Genomic DNA, 23,021 nt, shown 5'->3' on the forward strand with positions numbered 1-23,021 from the left:
TAATTCAAATGAGGTATCTTATGATTTCAGTTTTTTAGTTAATTTTGTTTTATAATTTGGATGAAAGTTTTGATAATTTAATTTTTATATTACAGTTAACGAAACATTGTCCTTCAGAAATTAATATTGTTGGGAAAATAAATGAAAAAAGCAGTATTATTTCAGGATCAGATGATATGTTAAAAAAAATTACAGCTCAAATGTCTATGAAAGGTATTTCCACAAAAGAATTAAGTACCTCAAATATTGCATACCATTCCAGAAATATTGTATTAAATAAGTAATTAACCTTGATAAAAAAAGTCGAATGGGATTGAATCTATGCCGTGGAGTAATGGGAAATTTGTAGTTTTCGCACACGCCTGTCATCGAAATTGTAGACTACATTTCACTGGTGTTATATATCACAAAAATTGCCATACAAATCCCTTTCAAATAATGATAAACACATGTTGTTTAAGTTTCAAATTCTGTCATTTTCTATGGATCAACATAGACAACCCTTTTTATTTGTTCTACTATGGAGGGTAGACGCAAGGAGAATCATTTTTTATCAAAAATTATCCATCGAAAAGTATTAAATAAGGATGGCGCTGCTGTAGTAAAAGTATATATTTTAAAAAAGTGTTAAAGAAGAAAGAATTTCACATTAAACAACCTTTTTAATTCTAGAACTGTTATTTAATATTTTCAGCTGACACTTTTTTACTTTGACCCTATTTAACATGATTCTCTTTACCTCTACCTTCCAATTATTCTACTTGATGAAAAAATTTCAATAGTAAATGATTAAAAATATTACATTATTTTAGATCCAAGATTGAAAAAAGAATTGAGTAAATTGGTTCCAAATCCAAAACCCAAATCAAAAAAATGGATTTGTAATAATCATAACATGGATAATAATAATTACGATGAAATATGTACAGCCGATTATTTAGCAACTATATTGAATACACCAATAAAATTAAAAGAAAATTTAAAAAATATTGAATCAAATACAATTATTCTTGAAATATCACCAGATAATATATTAGTTGATTTATTAAAAGATAATATTGAGAATGACATTAAATGCATCGAATCTTTAATGCAAAGGAATGATAATAATTTATCAACTTTTTTCACTACCATTGGGAAGTATGTGCGAAAAATCTTAGTAAAATAATTGTATTTCTTATGTGTGGCTTTTAATTTATAGCTTATATACAAAAGGATTCAATCCTAAACTCGCAAAATTATATCCCGAAGTACAATTCCCGGTAAGTCGTGGTACACCAATGATTGCGCCTACTGTTAGATGGGACCACACAAAAGAATGGCCAATACCGAAAGAAGGTTATAGTTATCAGAAACAAGCGTTTGAAAAATCCGTAATTATTGACGTGAGCAATCCCGAATATGAAAACCTTAAGGGACATATAATTGATGGTTTGTATAATTATCTTATTATTACTATAACTAATATGTCTCATGCCAAGCAAAAATAGTATATTTTTTGATAGAAGGAACAACTAATAAGCCGAGGTGCATACGAAAAGTTGGAAAACAGGGAAACATTATATTTTTTTCAACGTGTTTATTGGACCCATGGGACATTCAGTCAACTTAAACTACTCATAAGGGGTAGCTGAACACGTATTCCAAAAATCGTGCCATTTTTGACCTGAAATTCCACTTTTTGTCACAAAAACGGAAAACTAAGCACTTATCATCCAAACTGTTGTTTAGGAGTTATTTTTGATCGCTAATTACGAATCTGATGTCAGATGGATTCTGTCACATATTTCGAAAACCGAGCCATTTTTGACCACTGATTAAGAATCCGATGTCCGATTATACGGATTCTGCCCATCTTCCGAAAATCGTGCCATTTTTGGCACAGAATTTCAGTTTTTTGGCAGAAAACTGCAAATTAAGTATTTATTATCCAAACTGTACTACAGGATGTATTTTTGGTGGCTGATGGCAAAAAAAGGTAAACTAAATATTTATCTACCAAACTTTGCTCTAAGTGATTACAAACTATGGAATCCATTTAGCAATGTTTGGATGATAAATAATTAGTTTGCCGTTTTTGTGCCAAAAAACTGAAATTCTTGGCAAAAAATGGCACGATTTTCTGAATACTTGACAGAATCCGTTAATCTGACATCAGATGCATTCGTATTAAACGACCAAAAATACCTACTAGATGACAATTTTAAGCCAAAATAAGAATGAAAAATTTGGACTATACAGGGTGTTCTGTTATTGACTGCAGATCGTCGGCCTACAGAATAAGCTCATAAAGACGAAGGAAAAAGTCATTTACCAATTTTGGATTTGAGCCCTAGTTTGGGCGCTACAGGTATGGGAAAAATTGATAAATTTGTTCATTCACTGACTATGATTCGATAACCAGCAGCCAATGATAATCAGTAGATATTAGTATATTTCATTCAAGAATATTAAACTAAAGAAGGGATATGAACTGATTTCAATTGGATTATATCATTTTGAAAAAACATTTTAAAAAAGTATTTGATTGGTTTGGTCAAATCCTGCTTTTTTTATTTTTATTATATTTTTCCAAGAAAACATTTAATTCTTAGTAAAAAAACAAATTAACTCATAAAAGGCGTTGTTTTAATTTAACGTAAACAAACAACATATCTCTTCTTTAGTTCATCAGTTCATAGTAGTTTAGTTCAACAGTTCATACCCCTTCTTTAGTTTATTCTTGAATGAAATATACTAATATCTACTGATTATCATTGGCTGCTGGTTATCGAATCATAGACAGTGAATGAACAAATTTATCAACTTTTCCCATATCTGTAGCGCCCAAACTAGGGCTCATTTCCAAAATTGATAAATGACTTTTTCCTTCGTCTTTATGAGCTTATTCTGTAGGCTGACGATCTGCAGTCAATAACAGAATACCCTGTATATGCTACCCGCTGGACCCTATGCCCCTTGATTACTAGGTTAAGTTGGCTGAATATTCCTTGGGGTCCTAGATACACATTACAAAAAGTCGGTGCTGTTTCCCCATTTTCCTACTTTCGACACTTTTTTCCGACTTATTCACTGTATTATGAATCAATCGGTTTAACGGTCATCACTAGGAAGCAAATGGCTAATGTACATAATACTCATATAATATCTACTCTTACAATTTTTGCTATGCCCAAAATAACCAGAAAAGACATTCTTCATTATTTATGTCTAAACTTGGATCACAGTTCTGTTAAACGTAACGCAATGGTAACCCAGCTAGACGATGTTCAGTTGTTATAGATAACGGAACTGTTTTATAAACAACTAACGATTGTGTAAAACAATTGATTCGGCATCCATGGTATTAAAAGATTTTTTAAAAGAACCTGTCCATGGGCGTATACAGCTATTGGCCCATGGAGGGGGAAAACAGGAATCTATGACCTAACGTACATACATCCTAAAAAATTTCATATAAACTTTAATTGAATTTTTATTAAATGGTTTAACCGCATCAGGCATTAACCATGTTAGTAGAGATTAATAAAATAGTGGCAGGATTAAAATAATTAGGGTTCGTTTTTTTTTTCATTTAGTAAGAAAATAAGTGAATAACAAATAAAGTTAATGAAGACTTTTGCCTTACAAAAATGTTAAAACATGTTATTCGTCTGAAACCTTAAGAATTGTAAAATATTAATTTGCCAAAAATAAATTGAATAATTGAACTAGTTTAAACAATATTGAAGCATAAGTTATAAGATAAACGAAATACTTTTTACGTTTAACAGGTCGTAATCTATATCCAGCAACTGGTTACTTAGTCCTAGTATGGAAAACCTTAACAGATACCGAAGGTGAATTGATAGAAAATTTTGCAGTAGAATTCGAAGACATACAATTTCTACGTGCTACAAATATTCCTAAAAACAATACAATAACACTTACAGTGATGATACAAAAAGGTACTGGAAATTTCGAAATTTTAGAAAGTGGTTCAGTTGTAGTCACCGGTCGAATTAAGCGTATACCGCATGAATCTAATAAATTACTACGTTTACCCAAAGTAAAACCAATTATCAATGATGATGATAAATTACCATTAAATTCACGTGACGTTTACAAAGAGTTACGCTTACGTGGCTACAATTATCAAGGTGACTTTAAGGGAATTATATCTACGGATAACAGTTGCTATGTTGGACAAATTGAGTGGAAAGCGGGCCATTGGATTCCGTTTATGGATAATATGCTACAATTACAAATATTACAAGAGGATGCCAGATTTTTGTATGTGCCGACAAGTATTCAAAAGTTAACAATATACCCACAAGAGCATTTCCGATACGTTCAAGACCACGAGGATGGTAAACGTTCAATAACGGTTACAAATTACAAAGAGTATCAAGTGCTACAAGGGGGTGGTGTACAAATTGTGGGTTTAATGGCAACATCAATAAATCGAAGAAAGCCATTGGGTGAAGCTGTTTTAGAAAAACAAGAATTTGTCCCATTAACTAGTTCCATTTCACAACAATATACAGTAAGTATCTTAGAAAACTACGAATATAACCAAATTAATTAAGGGCACAATTCCTCTTCCTAACATAAATGACTGTGCCTAGCGATTTTATTGGAAAAATTTATTTTTCAATTGACAAGAATCAAAATTGAGAAAAGTATTTGAATCCTAAACGATTTTTAGATTATTTTTTTAGAAAGTTAATTCAAAATTTTGTTAATTCTAATTCACATTTGAGGGCAAATGGCTAATTAATTTGGGTTTAAAATTTTTTTAGGTTGTTGATGCTATGCGAATATTGTTCCAATTGGGCTTAGAGAATCAACCCAATGTAAAAGTAAAAGTTGTTGAGGTTGATAATCAACTTAACGATATTCTCACACCTGTAATTTTTGAAGTTCTCAGCGATCTTCCATTAATCCAACCTGATTTAACTGTTATTTCAAATCGCACGTATCAATTACCAAACAATTGTCAAGTTTCTGATAAGCCATTACAATCTGAAACCAAGGCTGATTACGTTGTTATAAATGATTTAGTGAACAATCCAGATGTAAGTATAATTTATATCTATTTAAATTTGAAGAAGAAAGCTGAAGTTTGTTTCAGGACATAAAAAGTGACTTTCACATGTAAACCACCTTTTGTTTACCGTAAGAATTAGAATAAATGTTTAAATGCAAATAATTTTACTTATGAAAACACAAACAACTTTTCAGAAGGAACATTTATTCGTAAATATCATTGTTTTCCTGTGAGCTTAGCTTCAAATGGTTGCAAATGGTGAAACTATTCATTCTAAAATCATACCAAATCCATCCAATAGTATGAAAGAAGCCAAAGAGATAAAATCTCAAAAGAGAAAATTATTTGTTATATAAAAATTTGTTTCAAAGCATGTTAATTAAAAAAAAAATGAAACAAATTTTCGAAATGTTCGAAAAGTAAAGAAATTGGCAGTCGGAAAGTCGCCTTTTTAAATTTAGTTGTTAAAAAAGAAAAAAAAATGCAAGCACTATTATTAAACACTGTCTATACAGGGTACTTCAATATTTTATTCAGTCAATTCACAATTGTTTATGTTCACTTGTTAGGTAAATAATACTCTTCAGGTGTACATAAAAAATTAATCAATTTTACAAATAATTTGGATAAAAACTATAATGTAATGTAAGTTGGTTGGTTAGTGAAACAGAGACATTTTAATTTAAACACTAGAAAGTTACAGATTTTCCATCTAAAATTTGTTAAATACATTTTCATTAAAAAATTCGATACTAGAAAAATAAAAAAATGTCTTTTAAAAAAAATTCTTTGTTTCAGATATTAGTAGTAATTAATAAAGTTTTAAAAGATGGTAATAGCTTTGTAATATCGCGTGAAAACTGTAAAACAAAAACAAATAATATAATCGGCTACAATATTCTATGTGAAATATTTATAGAAAATGAAAAACTATTGATGCTGCGTAAACAAAAAATAAATATTATAAAACCAGAAGTAATACAAATTACAAATGATATTGAATTCCCGTGGATAGAAAAATTACAACAAACAATTAAATCTAAAATACCCACAATTTTATATTCACAAAATGAACCAATTAGTGGCTTAATTGGCTTAATAAACTGCTTACGAAAAGAGTATTTAAATAATTCAATTCAAGCTGTATTCATAAACGATAAGAATGCGCCGGACTTCGATATCAGTAATCAATTCTATAAAACACAATTAGATCTCGGTTTAGCTGTAAATGTGTACAAGAATGGTGTTTGGGGTGCATATCGTCATTTGAAACTGTTCGAAACAAAAACAATGACTGACACAGCTTATATTAATTGTATAGTCCGAGGTGATTTATCGAGTATGAGCTGGATAGAACTACCGTTATCAACAAAACCAAAAAAAATCATTGAAATATGTTATTCGGCCATGAATTTTCGTGATGTAATGACAGCTACTGGAAAATTGGGCATTGATTTTATAGCTAAAGCTAAAAGTGACCCAGATTGTGTTTTACCAATAGATTGTGTACAAGGCTTAGAATTTTCAGGCATTGATCGAAATGGTAAACGGTACATGGGTTTAATATCCCGCGCGGGACAAGCAACGCGTGTTGAATGTGACGAAGATTTTACTTGGCCAGTACCAGATAATTGGACGTTAGAAGAGGCAGCAACAGTTCCTGTTGTGTATTCGACAGTGTATGCTTCTCTGATTAAATTTGGCTTGTCTAAAGGTCAATCTGTGCTGATTCATTCTGGAACTGGAGGTGTTGGGCTAGCAGCAATACATGTTGCGTTACATTATGGTTGCGAAGTATTTACAACAGTTGGCACTCAAGAGAAAAGGGATTATATTAAAAAACTATTCCCACAAATTAAGGGTAATTTTGAGTGTGTACATAATTTGTAGTTGGTTTTTAATTAATTAAAACTGTTTAGATAGTCATATTGGCAATTCGCGTGATACTTCCTTTGAACAAATGATCATGTTTGAAACAAATGGTCGTGGTGTTGATTTTGTATTGAATTCATTGGCTGAGGAAAAGCTACTAGCTTCGGTGCGATGTCTTGCTGAATATGGAAAATTTATGGAAATTGGTAAATTTGATTTGTCCAAGAATAATAAACTTGGAATGGAAGTATTTATGCGAGGGGCGTCATTTCATGGTATCATGTTGGATAATACAATGCATGCAGCCGCAAGTCAAAAGCAAGAACTTCAATCAATGGTATGGAAAGGAATTCAAGACGGTGCCGTTAAACCGTTGCCAAGAACTGTATTTGGAATAGACAATTTAGAAGCGCCATTTAGATACTTGAGTGCTGGTAAACATATTGGTAAAGTACTGATTAAAATTCGAGAAGATGAGACTCAAAAAACTGTTGTAGTACCTGCAATACCAAAGTAAATTTTAATTTGAGAATTTGTTTCTGAAATTTCTAATTTATCTATTAAGATGCATATTTGTTTTAATAGATTATATGTTAAACAAAATAAAACTGTTGTGATTATTGGTGGCCTTGGTGGATTTGGATTGGAGTTAGCAAATTGGTTGATCCAGAGAGGTTGTAAAAATTTAATACTATCATCAAGGCAGGGTTTAAAAAAAGGATATCAATCTATTCGAGTTCAGTAAGTTATTCAGTGATTTTAGATAGAATTAAGCGATGACATAGGTCTCAGAATACAAAACTGTTGTAGAATACGAATACGAAGTCTCTTTTGGAAACTTTTTTTTTTTAAATGTATAAAAAATATAGCGTAACTTTTTGTTACAATTTACGTAAACCATGATTGATTTTTAGAAAATGGCGCTCTGTTGGAGTTAACATACAAATTTCTACCGCAGACATATCAACAAAACAGGGATGCATACAAATATTAAAATTTGCTAATCAATTTGGTCCAGTTGATGGAATTTATAATTTAGCGGTTTTATTACGCGATGCATTATTCGAAAATCAAACCATTGAAAATTTCCAAACGTCATTTAAGGGAAAAGTATTGGGTACACAATACTTAGATGAGGTTAGTCGAACATTATGTCCAGAATTACGTCATTTTGTTGTATTCTCGAGTGTATCCTGTGGGCGTGGAAATGCGGGCCAAACGAATTATGGTATGGCCAATTCAGCAATGGAACGCATTTGCGAAGAGCGTCACGCGAATGGATACCCAGCACTTGCGATACAATGGGGTGCTATTGGAGAGGTGGGTCTTGTTGCTGATATGCAAGATAATGATACCATATTAGAAATTGGTGGGACACTTCAACAAAAATTAAACAGTTGTTTCGATGCCATGGATATTTTCTTGAAACAAAAATCTCCAGTTGTTGCAAGTATGGTAGTTGCTGAGAAAAAGTATGGATATGGTGCAGGTGGTAATATTTTGGAATCGATTATAAGTATTATGGGCATACGAGATTATACGACAATTAGTAAACATGTTAGTTTAGCGGAGATTGGTATGGATTCAATGATGGCAGTTGAAATTAAACAAACATTAGAAAGAGAGTTTGAACTTTTCTTAACACCACAAGATATACGTAATTTAACTTTCTCGAAATTAACGGAAATACAAACGCAACTAAATGAGAACTCGGAATTAAATACCTCAACGATAGCAAACTCGAATTCTCAAGAAAATATATTTAAAATGTTTATTCGTACATTAGGCAATGAAAATCAACCTACTGAACCAATAGTAAAAATAATATCCACAGATAATAATGTAAAAGCACTGTCATTATTTTTTATTCCTGGCATTGAAGGACATTGTCCAATATTTGAACCACTGTGTTCGAAATTAAATCATCCATGTTATGGCTTACAAATTTGTTTTTCTGACACCTCTAATAGTATTGAAGAAATAACACAAAAAATGATTTCAGTAAGTAAATAAAGTGGTCTCGTTCACTTGGTCAGTTCAAGTATTTACCTATATTATAACATTTACATATTTTGATCACACCAAACTACATATGCAGTTTTTTTTGAACGATTCCACTTGTGTTATATAATGCTTTAGTAAAACTTTTTCGTTAATATTATTCTATTTGATCTTAGCATATTAAATCGAAATTATCTGAAAATGAAGAATATGGACTTGTTGGATATTCATATGGCTGTACATTAATGACAGAAATTTCTATACAGTTAGAAAAATTAGGGCATAAAGGTCGATGTTTATTCATTGATGGATCTCCAACATTTGTCAAATCAGTAATTTGCAAACAATTTTCAATGACCAATGATTTATCTTCAAATGTTATAGAATCAAGATTGCTTATAATGATGTTGTCGTTGTTTGTTATTGAAAATGTTTCAAATATTTTGGTAAGTTCATTAATATTAGATCATTTGTTACATTTATTTAACCGAGCTACAATTTGAACTAGGTTTGATCACTATAACATACGAAAAAAGTAAGTGTATGCATTTTGCAATAAAAATGAATTCCACTTCTCCTGGGGTTATACGGAATCCATGCAATCATTGCGCTTATTCTTTATAAACGTGAATCCTTTCATTCCTGATGATTTTTTCGTCAATAGATACTCTGGAAATTTTGCAGCCGCCTCTTAGTTCAAAATAGGTAAAATTGTAGTCACTATCAATCCTTAAGAGAATGTCAAACTCTTTGGGAGAAAAAAGAACGCACATTGATAATTTCTGATTCCATAGTACTATCTCATTTCAATCAGTTATTTATGCTCATGGTCGCTCGCGAACACTATGCAAACTATCTGTTAGACTCGATTAGTGTTTAAGCATCATCAACACCAAATGAAATTCAACGCAACTAATGATCAAGGTGGTCAAAGCTAAGCTCTTTTGTCTTTAAAGAGATCGAAATGGTGTTGAAGTGATCCACTTACAAGCGTAAGCGAATCATTTCAACCCTATTTGGGTCACTTCAATCTCAAAAGAACGAGGTGCCACGTAATAAAAACTATAGTTTCGATAAAAATATGATATGTAATAACCCTGCCTGTGATACACATACAAATGTGTATCCGTGCTGTGTTTTTCCGGTACGAACACTTAGTAAATTATCGGCCAGGGCGCGTTCACTCCTTATCTTACCATTTCGGTCCGTTATTGCATAAATGGCAATGCTAAGTTTATCTGTTAAAGTCCCGGAAGAGTAACCTTAAACTTTTCAATTTTCTAATTTTTGTCTTTAATTAATCAATATTTGCACATGCACATAAGACTGTACTTACAATTTTTTTTAGAATGAACTTGAAAATTTACCAAATTGGGAATCACGAGTTAATCTTTTTATATCAAAAATACCAAAAGATGTTTCATCCTATTCTGAGAAATATCTTCGGACAATATGCAACGGCTTGTTGGCTCGATTTCAATCAATTATAAATTATAACATATCCGAAGAAATTAAATTAAATGTTCCAATTGCGCTAGTACGACCCACCACGCAAGTTTTAAGTGATATATCCGAAGATTATGATTTATCATCTTTAGTACACAAAGAGTCATCAAAGATAAATGTTACAGTCCTCGATGGTGACCATTACACTATTTTAGAAAATGAATTGTTATCGAATTTAGTGAACGAATTCTTTTCGTAAAATATTTATTTGGAAGTAGTATCATTTTTTAATATGGAAAATTTTCAATATTTATTTTAGTTTAATAAAATTTGTACAAATGTTTTCAAAAATGTTAAGACTTAAAATAAACAAATAAAACTATTTGAAATACTTTAATTTTGGATTTCAATTTTTTAGCTAAAAAACCTTTTTGTTCTTTAATGATATTTTTAAAATATTTTGCAGCAAAAATATTTCTGTTAGTTTCTGGTTGCGTGAGTATCTTGTATGCGCAAGTGGAAACACCGTTTGGTGAATATGACTTAGTTTTTGATTATTTAGAGAATACATTGTAAGTAATTTCATCTACACTTAATTAAGTATTACGTGAGCAATTTGCGCACGAGAATTTGTATGAAATTTTCCTATATTATTAAAATGATTCAAAAAACAAACAAAATTTATAAATTGGCTAGTGCCTAGTATTTTTATTATTATTTATTTATTTATTTATTGCATTCCTATTTGAAATACAATTGATATTGAATTGTTTATTGTTCGCATCAGGTCAAAATGTGGGAATACGAAAGGTTAAAAACTGTTTTTAATAAGAAATAATGCGAGTGATTTGATGTAGTTCCGATCGAGTTGCATTCGAGATAAGGTACTGTTAGATGTTAAGGGTGTGCAAATTTGTATGCAAAAAAATTAAAAAAATCCGAATTATTATTTAATTTGTGGCGTGTTTTGCCAATATTTTTATGTAAGTCTTAATATAAGAATTTAAGTATATTGTTTTTCAAATTTTGGCAGCACAACGAAATAATTTGTATTTTGATCGAGAGAGTTAGATGCAAAACATTTTTAAACACTCAAGTTTCATAAAGGGCTAATGCTGAAGTTTTTATAAATAGCCTACAACATTGTCAATAACCGAACAGCTGATAAAAAGTTCTTAGCGAAGCATGCATTATCGGTTTCAATTTACATTGCCGGTTTTACTTACCTGGATTCAGTTTATAGTTATAGTTAACAGTTTTATGGGGAATAATAATTCTTATGACTTCGTTCTCGACAATTTTTCAAACAGTCGATGAGATATCAAAGGGTGTTAAAAATAGCATAATTAATAAGTTTTCGACAAATGAGAGCAAACTGAAACTTGACTTAATTAATCTAAGAGAATATATTTTTATTTACTGAATACAGTTTATTTCGAATTCCGTTTCTTAATATTTGTGTTAATTGATGTACCTACCTAACTAGTCTAAACGTTTTAATGTTTCTGCAGTAACTTACTGCAATAGAGGATCGGACTAAATATTTTAATCACTTCAGATGAAGAAGTCTATCTTTACGAATAGAAAAGCGAAGTTGGTTTTTAAAAATCTTCACTAGTATGCAAGAAATGAACGTTTAAAATTTCTAATTAAACAAAGAGGAGGATAACCACTAGTGACGTCATACGTGGGTATCGCCATAGAGATTATAATAAAACTTGGTTTTGCTAAAAGGAGATGGGCAACCTTTGAATGCAATCTTTGATTGCTTATAACTTCTTCGTTTTTTAATCAATTTCAACTCCACTTTCATAATTTTGTCATGGTATCAAGATTTACATTTTTATTACGAGTATTCTAATCCTGCAATGCATGATGGGAAATGTGTCCAGCGTTTGACATATTAACTATCAACTAAAGTACTTTCATGCTAACTCCCATAATAATAATAAATATTTTTATTATATTTTATGGATATCTAAAGTATTCTTAATACTAAGAACAAGTAAATTAGTAATATCATTTAAAAAGCAGGTTGTTATAATATTATAATATTATTGCAAAAATCTAAACAATTTATTTGTGAACAGTCTTTGTAGAAATACGTACGCATAAATGCAATTCGAGAACTAAAAACAAGATTTCGGGTCCCTGGTTTCAGCGTTCTTTAGCAAGAATGTGAAGCCGTAAGTAAATGAATTTCTCCAAAACTTTACCGCGTATTTTGTGGCATTCAGGAAAGTGAATGTTTAACAGCATTCCTGAATACTTCTTGTTAAAAGCTCATGAACATTCTGCAGATGCAATAATGATTTTCCATAGCTAGTGAAAACTTCTTCGGCTTTTTTCAGAAGTTGATATACTGCCTCACTGGAATGCTTTAAGTGACCACGATTTATTACATCTGTGCAGTCAGAGCTTGCATTTGATAAATGTACTGGAGAATTAATTGCTCTTTCACATACTTCGTTATCAGAAGATGAAGCAAATACTGCCCAACTACAAAGATAATACAGTCCGTATTTTTTAATTTCTATTAATTCACAATTATCAGGTATTTCGATGATATATTGTTTTTCATCAACTAAACAATGAAGGAAGCTCTTTAATTTTTTTTACGCAGAAATTCGAATATATTATTGTTATTATTATATATATTCGAATATTAGAATATACGTTTATCAATCTAATGTTAATTTTCTTTGTCGCTAATTAATTATTAAAAAATATATTTATTATTATGGGAGTTAGTATGGAAGTAGTTTATTTGACAGTCTATTAGTATGCTGGATACACTAGTGGCGGTACAACCGCATGAATGATTAAAATACCTGATCTTTATATTATCTTAGGTAATATGGCCAATTCGACATCAGGATTATCCCCTATTGTATACGGTGTATATTATTCAATTAACATTATTATGTCACAACGATATTTTACGAATATTTTTTTCGGGTGTTTTCGCTTCTGTTTTGAAAAATTCTTTTAAAACTGTCTGTAACTTGAAAATTATTATGCAAAATAAAAAATAAAAATAGTTTTGTTATAAAACTTAAATGCAATCTTTCAATTTTTGTCAAAAAAAAAAAATTAAATAATAATAATTTTTTCAACAATAGAATTATTTATTTACTTATTTTAATATTTTTCGCTATTAGATCATAGATCAATTGATATTTTAAGAAAAACATTTGAAAACGAAAATAAATATCTTTATAAAGTTTATAATAATTTTAAATATACCTAATAAATTAATAATATAATAAATATACAGTACAATCTCACTAATCCGACACTCCAATAGATCGATACGCCCAATAATCCGACACCCTCCGGCAAACGAATTTTATAATAAAAAAATATCAAAAATATGATTTTTAATATTTTTTTTCGTGCCAGTGATGATAGTTGTTATGAGTTGTTTTATACAATCCAGCAATCCGAACATTACAATAATCCGACTTGCACTGCTTTTAATAGTGCTGGAATAGTGAGTTTGTACTGTATATACAGGTGTCTTTTTAGACCATGTATATATGAACTAAATCAAGGTATACTAAGTTTATTCCCAAGTTTTTAACGCTTAGAAATAGTGGTGATACGAAATAAATTTTGGTTTAGGTGTTTATAAAATCACTTAATTAGTTCATTTAAATTTGCACCCCCTTCTGCCCGTCCGACCACCGACACGAAAACACAAAAACGAATAGAAATATCAAGCTGAATTTTTTTTAACGTGCACAGGGGAAAAAAGGTGAGTTTGAGTTCGAAAATGAGCAACATAACATAGGCCAATTGCGTCTTGGGTCTGTTCGGCCCATTTTGTAAATCGTTAGAGATGATTATATGTAAAATATGTCCCTTATAAAAAAATAAACAACTTTTGTTTGAAACATTTTTTCTTAAACATCACTATTTACCCACGAGGGCGCAAATTAGGACAAAAATTTTTAGATTCAACTACAAGTGGTGTTGTAAAAGGTTCTCGAAAAACGAAGAAAAGCTCTAGAAAACACTTCAAATACTCAAGAGTTTTCCAAAATTTCGTACACTAAAGGAAACGGTGACCGAAAGGCCGCCATAATTAAGTTGAATTTATAAGCCCTTCTAATTTATTAAAAAAATAATACAAGCGCTAACACTCAATACTTTCTATGGAGTACTTCAACAATTAACTCAGTCAATTGTTTTTCTTTACTTGTTTAGTAATCTTTTTACATTTGATTTATGTGAAATAAATGGATTTGCGAAAAAATATTTTTTTTTTTAATTTTTAATTTATATTTAATTTTTCTATCTCTTATCAGTTATGATTGAAAACGGAAGTTACAAACATTTTCAACTGATATTGAAAATTTACAATAATTATTAAAATTCTTATTCAAGGAAAGATTTTACCGAATCTAGAAGGAGTGGACACGTGATTGTAGACAAAGGCTATAATTTTGGCTGATTAATATTATTAATTTATTTTATCGTCACTGCAACATTTTAATATTTTAATTTTGTTTAGAATTGAATATTCAAAACTCATTTGGAAAAATTAACAAAATTTTACAATAGGCAAAGTATATAAGAATAATTCAATTAATTTATGTGTGTGAAAAATTTAAAAACAGTGCATGCATTGTCATTTTAGGTTGCAAAAATAAAAATTAGCTTAATTTGAATTTGATTTGTAATTAGCATCTATACTTTTCTTATTTTTCCTTCTAAAATTTAGAACAATGACTGATGCTCAAAATTGGTTTTCGTACCCAAACCCAGCGCCAGGTGAAGAGGTTGCAATTTGTGGTATTTCCGGTTTCCTTCCTAATTGCGAAAATATACTTGAACTAAAGCATAATTTATACAATAAAATTGACATGGTATCAGAAGATCATACATCCGCACACCCTGAGGTACCAAAACGTTGTGGTAGATTAAAACCACACTGTGTCAGTCAGTTTGATAATAAATTTTTTAACATACCCGAAGAACAAATTATTTCTATGGATCCAATGACTCGTATGTTGTTAGAAAAGACATACGAGGCCATAGTTGATGCTGGATTAAATCCCGACGATTTACGTGGGACAAAAACCGGTGTTTATACAGGATCATCGTTTTCCGAAGCGGATAATGTTTGGCATAATTCAATAGCTCTTGTTGATGGCTATGGTGTGATTGGGAGTAGTAAAGCAATGTTAGCAAATCGCATAAGCCAATGGTTAGATTTACACGGACCATCATATAATGTAGATACAGCGTGTTCAAGCTATTTGTACGCTATTGAAAGTGCATATAGAGATTTACGAGCTGGCTTTGTGAATTGTGCACTAGTTGGAACCGGAAATTTATGTTTGTCTGAAGTAACAACGTTACAATTTGCACGTTTGGGTGTATTGTCCAAAGATGGAACTTGTCGACCCTTTGATGAACACGCAAGTGGCTATGTGCGATCTGAAACAATTGGATGCATGGTTTTAATGCGGGCAAAAGATGCTAAACGTATTTATTCGTATATTGTACACGCGAAAAACAATTGTGATGGATTTAAACTCCAGGGTATCACTTATCCTTCTGCGGAGAAACAATCACAATTACTATATGAATTCTATAATGAAACTAAAATTTCACCTAAAGATATCACTTATCTCGAATGCCATGGTACTGGAACAAGAGTTGGTGACTTTGAAGAAAGTATTTCAATCGAATCGATATTTTGTAGCGACCGTAAAACACCACTGAAAGTTGGCTCCATTAAATCAAATCTTGGACATGCTGAACCATCGTCCGGATTTTGTTCAGTTGCAAAATGTATTTTATCAATGGAGTCTGGACTAATACCCCCAAATTTGCATTTTTCTACACCACGTAAAGAAATTCAAGGACTAATTGAAAATAAATTCAAAGTTGTTAAAAAAATTACGCCCTTAGATGGCGATTATATGGCTGTATGTGGGTATGGATTTGGTGGAGCTAATTCACATTTATTGTTGAAACGGTTCAAAAAAATTAAAAAAAACAACGGATGCCCATCGGATGATTTACCAAGACTTGTTTGTGTATCTGGCAGGTAAAATAATTGAAAACAGTTTTCAACATTATATTTGATTTCAAGGTATAGCTTATCGAGGTGGCACTAAAAACGATGTCCCTACAACTAGAGCTTCAATAACATATAAGTCAAAAATAAAAAACAAATAATGGCTTATAAAAACCCATAAACCCTTACTTTCTACCACTTATTCGACTCGATGTAGAGCATTTTCTATCATAGGACATATGGCAGGGCTCCATTTTCGTGATAGAAAGGGAAGGGGAAATAAAATTAATAATAATTAAGAAATATTTCTGCTTCTTACCAAATAGCCTCCCTCATGATCGCACAAACGTTACATACTGCTGCTAGACATTTCCTCCTCTCTCTTCTCCTAAACGCCCGAAACATTTGTTCGGTCATTAGGGAACTTAATTGGCAAATTTTTCATCAAATCAATTTTTACTCGGTTTATTTTCCCCTTCCGCTCTATCACGAAAATGACCGCACTGCCAAATATATGTCCTTTGAGAGAAAATGCTGCATATCGACTCAAGAGCTTATTTACCATGCGGCAGAAAGTTGGGACTCATTTTTTTACTGCCATATTCTAGAATAAATTAACATATTCATTGTTTTCATACCTTGTATATATGTAATATATATCAAGGAATACTAAGTTTAGTCCCAAGTTTGTAACGCTTCAAAATTTTGATGCTACGAACAAAATTATGGTATAGGTGTTTATAAAATCACCTAAAGAGTCTATTTCCGATTGTCTGTTTGTCGGTCTGTTTACACGATAACTCAAAAACGAAAAAATATGTCAAAATATGTCCGTAGGACCCATCCTGTAAGCCATTAGAGATAGAAAAAAAGTTTAAATATAAACAAGTGAAAACAAACAATTGACTGAGTTAATTGTTGAAATACCATGCATAGTCAGTGTTGATTTCTTTATCACATTACACATACAAACATGTGACACATACATAACTGATAATCAAGTATAGTACATATTACAAAATTTCCGCCTAATTGGCGCCCTCACGGGTAAACAGTGATGTTTACGAAAAAATGTTTCAAACCAAAGTTGTTTAATTTTTGATAAGGAACATTTTTTATATTTAAACTTTTGTTCTATATCTAACGGTTTACAAGATGGGTCCTACGGACCCAAGACCCAATTGACCTATGATGCTCATTTACGAACTTGATCTCACTTTTTACGTCTTGAGTACGCTGTAAAAATTTCAGCTCGATATCTCTTTTCGTTTTTGAGTTATCGTGTCCACAGACGGACGGACGTACAACCGTAAATGGGCTAATTAGGTGATTTTATGAACACCTATGACAAAATTTTTTTCCTAGCATCATTATTTTTAAGCGTTACAAACTTGGGACTAAACTTAATATACTATGTATATTTCATATATGCATGGTATAAAAATATTCCTATTATTTGAAACATTTTTTCGTATGCGTCATAAACGTCACTGTTTATCCGTGAGGGCGCAAATTAATACAAAATTTTGGTTTCTATTTTTTATTTTTTTAGAACTCATAATGCAGTGAATACCATTATCCATGATTTACAAACACGGCCATTAGATGCAGAATATATTAGATTATATCATAATATTTATCGTAAGAATATCAAGCTTCATGAATATCGTGGATATATTCTGTTACAAAAAAATGAGCCACATGATATTGGGCATTCGACAAAATTTATACAAAATGACGCCCAGCCACCATCAATTTGCTATGTATTCAGTGGAATTGGATCGCAATGGAGCGGAATGGGTACAAACTTAATGAATATACCAGTATTTGCAGCTACAATTCGTCAATTGCATAAATACCTACATGCATTATGTCGTTTAGATATCGTACAGATTATAACAGATACAAATCCACAAGTGTTTGATAATCCGTTATCTGCAATAATTGGAATCACAGCTATGCAAATCGGTTTGGTGGATGTATTAAAAGCAATTGGAATTGAAGCCGATTATTTGATCGGGTATTCCATTGGAGAATTAGCATGTGCTTATGCTGATAATTGCCTAACGGCTAAACAAACAATTCTGGCTGCGTATTACCGTGGTTTAGCATTAATTGACTCGAAATTGATTAAAGGATCAATGGCAGTATGTGATTTTAATTCAAATGAGGTATTACGTGATATTATTTTATTTTTTTATTTTTAATTAATTTTTTTGTTTTTTTTTTATATTGCAGTTAGTGAATTTTTGTCCATCAGAAATTGATTTTGTTGGGCAAATAAATGAGAAAAGCAGTATTATTGATAGTATAAGTAATTATCTTGCATTAAGCATTAATTGATTGAATTACAGTACTAATTAGTGAAATATGTTATCATTTTGTTTAGCTACTTTAGAAATTTATTGGCCGGGAAATGCTTATTTTCCAAATAGCTATCTTTTAATTCCTTAAAAAAATCAATTTTATAAGCTTATTTTAACACAGCGAAAACGGTGGTCCTAGAAACTGATCGTAAAAGAAATTAATCTTTATTGAAAAACTGAGACTTGCACCCCCGCCAACAGTACTAATCAAAACAGGAAATGGACTCATTTTCAGTAGTTCCAATAACAGTTTTTTTTAAGAAACAAAATTAAATTATACCATTTAGTTCAAACACTTTTCAACTAAAGATTAGCAAAGCAAAATGATTACCGTTACATGGAGAACTGTTTGTAGCGTTGCTCGCAGAAATATTTTCATAATATTATCAAGTTTTCATACAATGGTTCCATCATTTATGTAAAAATATTGCCTTTATTTATACATATCATTATTTAAAAATACAGGCAATGTTATTACAATAATGATAAGAGCAGTGGATAAAAACTCACATTAATTATATAATGAAAAAATTGAGAAGTTATAAATATTTCCTCTAGATGCACTAAACTCGGTTCTTCACGCAACGGATACAATATTAAGGTAGCTGTTCCATGAAATTAAGGAATTTGTTTAAATCCAGAATTATTTAAAAAATCTTTACCAAGTAATTCTAATTTGGAATGGAACAAACCAATATTGCATACAGGGTGGGTCGTTTTAATCCATAATATACATTTTAGCTCCACAATTACGAAGAGAATTAAAAAACTTGATACAAAATCCAAAACAGAAATCAAAAAGATGGATTTGTAACAAGCATAATAATAATAATAATAATAATAATAATAATAATGAAGAATTTTCATCAGATTATCTGGCAAATATTTTGCATACACCAATTAATTTAAAAGAAAGTTTTCAAAATATTCAATTAAATACAATTATTCTTGAAATATCACCAGATAATTTATTAGCCGATATATTAAAAGATGCTGCCAAAAAATACGTTTTTGTTAATTCGTTAATGTGTCGGAATGATTTAAATTTATCAACGCTTTTCACTACAATTGGAAGGTAAGTTTATAATTAATAAAATTAAAATTTTAATTCCTATATGTGTATCTTAATTTACAGTTTATACACAAAAGGATTCAATCCAAATTTGTCTAAATTATACCCCGAAATACAATTTCCAGTAAGCTGTGGCACACCAATGATTGCACCTACAGTTAAATGGGATCATTCAATTCAATGGCCTATACCAAAAGAAGGTTATAGTCATACAAAACAATCTTTGGAACAATCATTTGTTGTTAATGTAACTGATCCAAAGTATGAAAACCTTACGGGACATATAATTGATGGTTTGTATGCGTTATAAATTACTTAAACCTTTTACATTGTAAAGAAAAATAAAAACTTCTTTAGGCAGAAGCGCATTAACAAATTTTTATAATCTTAAGGGGAAAATTACGTTTTAATCCCTCAGGAAATTATTTAAGGAAAAAGTTAGTGTTTTAAATTCTAATTACGTTTCTAATCGTTTATTCAAGTTTTCATGAAAATTTTAATAACAATTTTTTTATTCGAAATTGAGTTTCCAAATCACTAGCCTACAAACGCATCGAAAAAAATTTATTTTAAATTCGATTAATTAAATTATTTCGAATATATTCACAAATCTTAATTAAATATGCCGTTTAAATTATTTAAAAATATAAAAGAAAGACTTTTTGTGTTAAATAGGGCGTAATTTATATCCTGCTACTGGTTACTTAGTGCTAGTTTGGACTACATTAGCCAACAGTGCCGGTGAATTGACAGAAAACGTTGCAGTAGAATTTGAAGATATAATTTTTTTACGCGCTACAAACATACCCAAAGACAAAGCAATTACACTTACAGTGATGGTACAAAAAGGTACTGGTAATTTTGAAATATTAGAAGGTAGTTCCGTTATAGTAACTGGCCGAATTAAAAGTATACCACACAAGCCGAATAAATTGCTTCAACTACCCGAAGTGAAACCAGTTATTAACGATGATGATAAGTTACCATTAAGCTCACGTGATATTTACAAAGAGTTGCGATTACGTGGCTATAATTATCAAAATGATTTTAAGGGCATTATATCTACGGATAACAGTTGCTATGTGGCTCAAGTAGAGTGGAAGATAAATAATTGGATACCATTTATGGATAATATGTTACAATTACAAATATTACAAGAAGATGTTCGATTTTTGTATGTGCCAACCAGTATTCAAAAATTGATAATTTATCCACAAGATCATCTATTGAGCGTACAAGAACATGAAGGAAACAAATTAGCAATAAAAGTTACAAATTACAAAGAATATAAAATCATTCAAGGCGGTGGTATACAAATCGAAGGTTTAATGGCAACAACAATAAACCGTCGAAAGCCGTTGGGTGAAGCTGTTTTGGAAAAACAAGAGTTTGTTCCATTGATTAGTTCAATTTCCCAAAAATATACCGTATGTATTATATTTTTTTTAAATATTTTCTAATAGGAAGTACATATTAATAAATGTTATTTGTTTTTAGGTTGTTGATGCTATGCGAATATTTTTCCAATTGGGGTTAGAAAATCAACCGAATGTTAAAGTAAAAGTTGTTGAGGTCGATAATCAAATCAAAGATATATTAACACCTGTAATTTTTGAAGTTCTCAGTGACTTACCTTTAATTCAACCTGATATAACTGTTCTTTCTAATCGGACGTTTCAATTACCCAACAATTGTCGCGTTTCTGATAAACCATTAGAATCGGAATCCAAAGCTGATTACGTTGTCACTTATGATTTAGTAAACAAATCAGATGTAAGTTTATTAATTATTAATAACACACCCAAAAAATCTATTCGACTATCATTCAAATTAAAATTAGGTACTGTTTGTTTTAATAATTATATATAAGTCATTTAATGAGTTAAAAGATATTGACATTACAGGTGCAATTTCATGGTGACGCTTGACGTTAGTTTTTAGCCGTTAGCTTTATAACCTTCATGGCCGTTAGCGTCAAATTTGATCACATATGGCATAATTTCGATCAGAGTGCCATCTAGATAAAAACCTGTGTCAAATCTGGGCGTTTAACTGTTTACTGTAACGTCGAACGTCATGTTGACAGATCGATCTATGTTATTCTCTAATCTATTTGGATCAAGAACAACACTTAGTTATATTAACATAATATGTTTTTTATTATAATGTTTTATAAATAATTATTAAATAATATCTAACAAGCGCGGCAACTGTCGGCCTGGAGTATTTTAAAACTGATTCATAATAGCGATTGTAAATTAGTTTCAAATAACATTTTTAGCATCAAGTAAATGATACCAGCGTTAATTAATTGAATCTCTAATATTTGCAGCTTTATCGCTGCTTTTTATTTAGATGGCACTCTGTTCCAAATAATACCATGTGATCAAATTTGACGCTAAAAGCTAGCGTCAAGCGTCATCATGAAATCGCACCCTTATGGCTATGTAAGAGTAACAAGAACACAACGCGAGCAAATTTTTTCCTTTGAGATGTGTGTTTATCAATAAATAAAAATACCATTCTTTAAAATGTGATGAACAACTGATACGATTTATCTGAAGATGCAACAAAATAATGACGCTTGACGATGGCTTTGAACGTCAAATTACGGTTTCACCTAGCTGAAAAAATAGAGTGACGCTGACGTTGACGTGAGCTGAAATGAGCCTGACGCCTTGTTCAGCGTCAGGCGTCAATATGTTTCAAGCGCAAGTTTAGGGATCCGTACCCAAAAGAACTAAAAAAGCGGCGATGGTCTTAAAAATTGGTTCAGTTTGAAAAGGCTTTAAGAAAAAAGACAATTTAATGGATAGTGTTCTTAGCTATGTTTCAAGTGCGAGTTTAGGGATCCGTACCTGAAATATTTGTAGGGGGTTTTTTAAATTTTGTAAATTTGACTTATTACCTACGCATTCATATACCTAAATGTTTCTATCCCAACATATACATTTATTTTTACTTGCATTAACAACTAAGATATCTGATAATTTGTTTAATTCACTCACAAAATGGCGAGACTATTGTTCGCAATATACCTTAGAAGAATCGAAATTGCATAAACATGAACACGTATATTTTTACAAAATTTTGAACATGCCCATAAATCTCGGAAAGCTGAAATTTGAAGAAAGAGAAATTGTACAAGCGAATCATATTTAATAAACTGCTAGAATAACATTTCAATGCCATTAAACATTTTCT

The 23,021-nt window shown here is 30.8% G+C and overlaps 2 protein-coding genes across 2 annotated transcripts in view; both read left to right on the top strand.

Annotated features, from left to right (window-relative positions):
* Positions 1–23,021, top strand: part of LOC123301836 (fatty acid synthase-like) — a 55,429-nt gene that overhangs the window by 27,143 nt on the left and 5,265 nt on the right. Inside the window, exon 8 of the mRNA XM_044884752.1 lies at positions 21,315–21,590. Within this exon, the coding sequence (XP_044740687.1) occupies positions 21,315–21,590 (276 nt within the window). The remainder of the gene's footprint in view (positions 1–21,314; positions 21,591–23,021) is intronic.
* Positions 944–10,612, top strand: LOC123301838 (fatty acid synthase-like). The gene is made up of 10 exons (XM_044884755.1): positions 944–1,140; positions 1,202–1,431; positions 3,774–4,525; positions 4,782–5,057; positions 5,828–6,890; positions 6,949–7,414; positions 7,487–7,642; positions 7,816–8,902; positions 9,079–9,348; positions 10,251–10,612. Exons 1-10 carry the CDS (start codon positions 1,091–1,093, stop codon positions 10,605–10,607), a joined length of 4,707 nt encoding a protein of 1,568 aa, XP_044740690.1. The 5' UTR covers positions 944–1,090; the 3' UTR covers positions 10,608–10,612.

Source organism: Chrysoperla carnea, chromosome 5 (genome assembly GCF_905475395.1).
Source record: "Chrysoperla carnea chromosome 5, inChrCarn1.1, whole genome shotgun sequence".
NCBI classification, from domain to species: domain Eukaryota; kingdom Metazoa; phylum Arthropoda; class Insecta; order Neuroptera; family Chrysopidae; genus Chrysoperla; species Chrysoperla carnea.

Bases quoted from the DNA above. Each gene is read 5' to 3' on its own strand.
- LOC123301838 (XM_044884755.1), top strand. From the start codon at position 1,091: ATGCAAAGGAATGATAATAATTTATCAACTTTTTTCACTACCATTGGG. The intron at 7,415-7,486 runs GTAAATTTTAAT...TTGTTTTAATAG, and splicing joins GTAGTACCTGCAATACCAAA to ATTATATGTTAAACAAAATA. The intron at 7,643-7,815 runs GTAAGTTATTCA...ATTGATTTTTAG, and splicing joins TATCAATCTATTCGAGTTCA to AAAATGGCGCTCTGTTGGAG.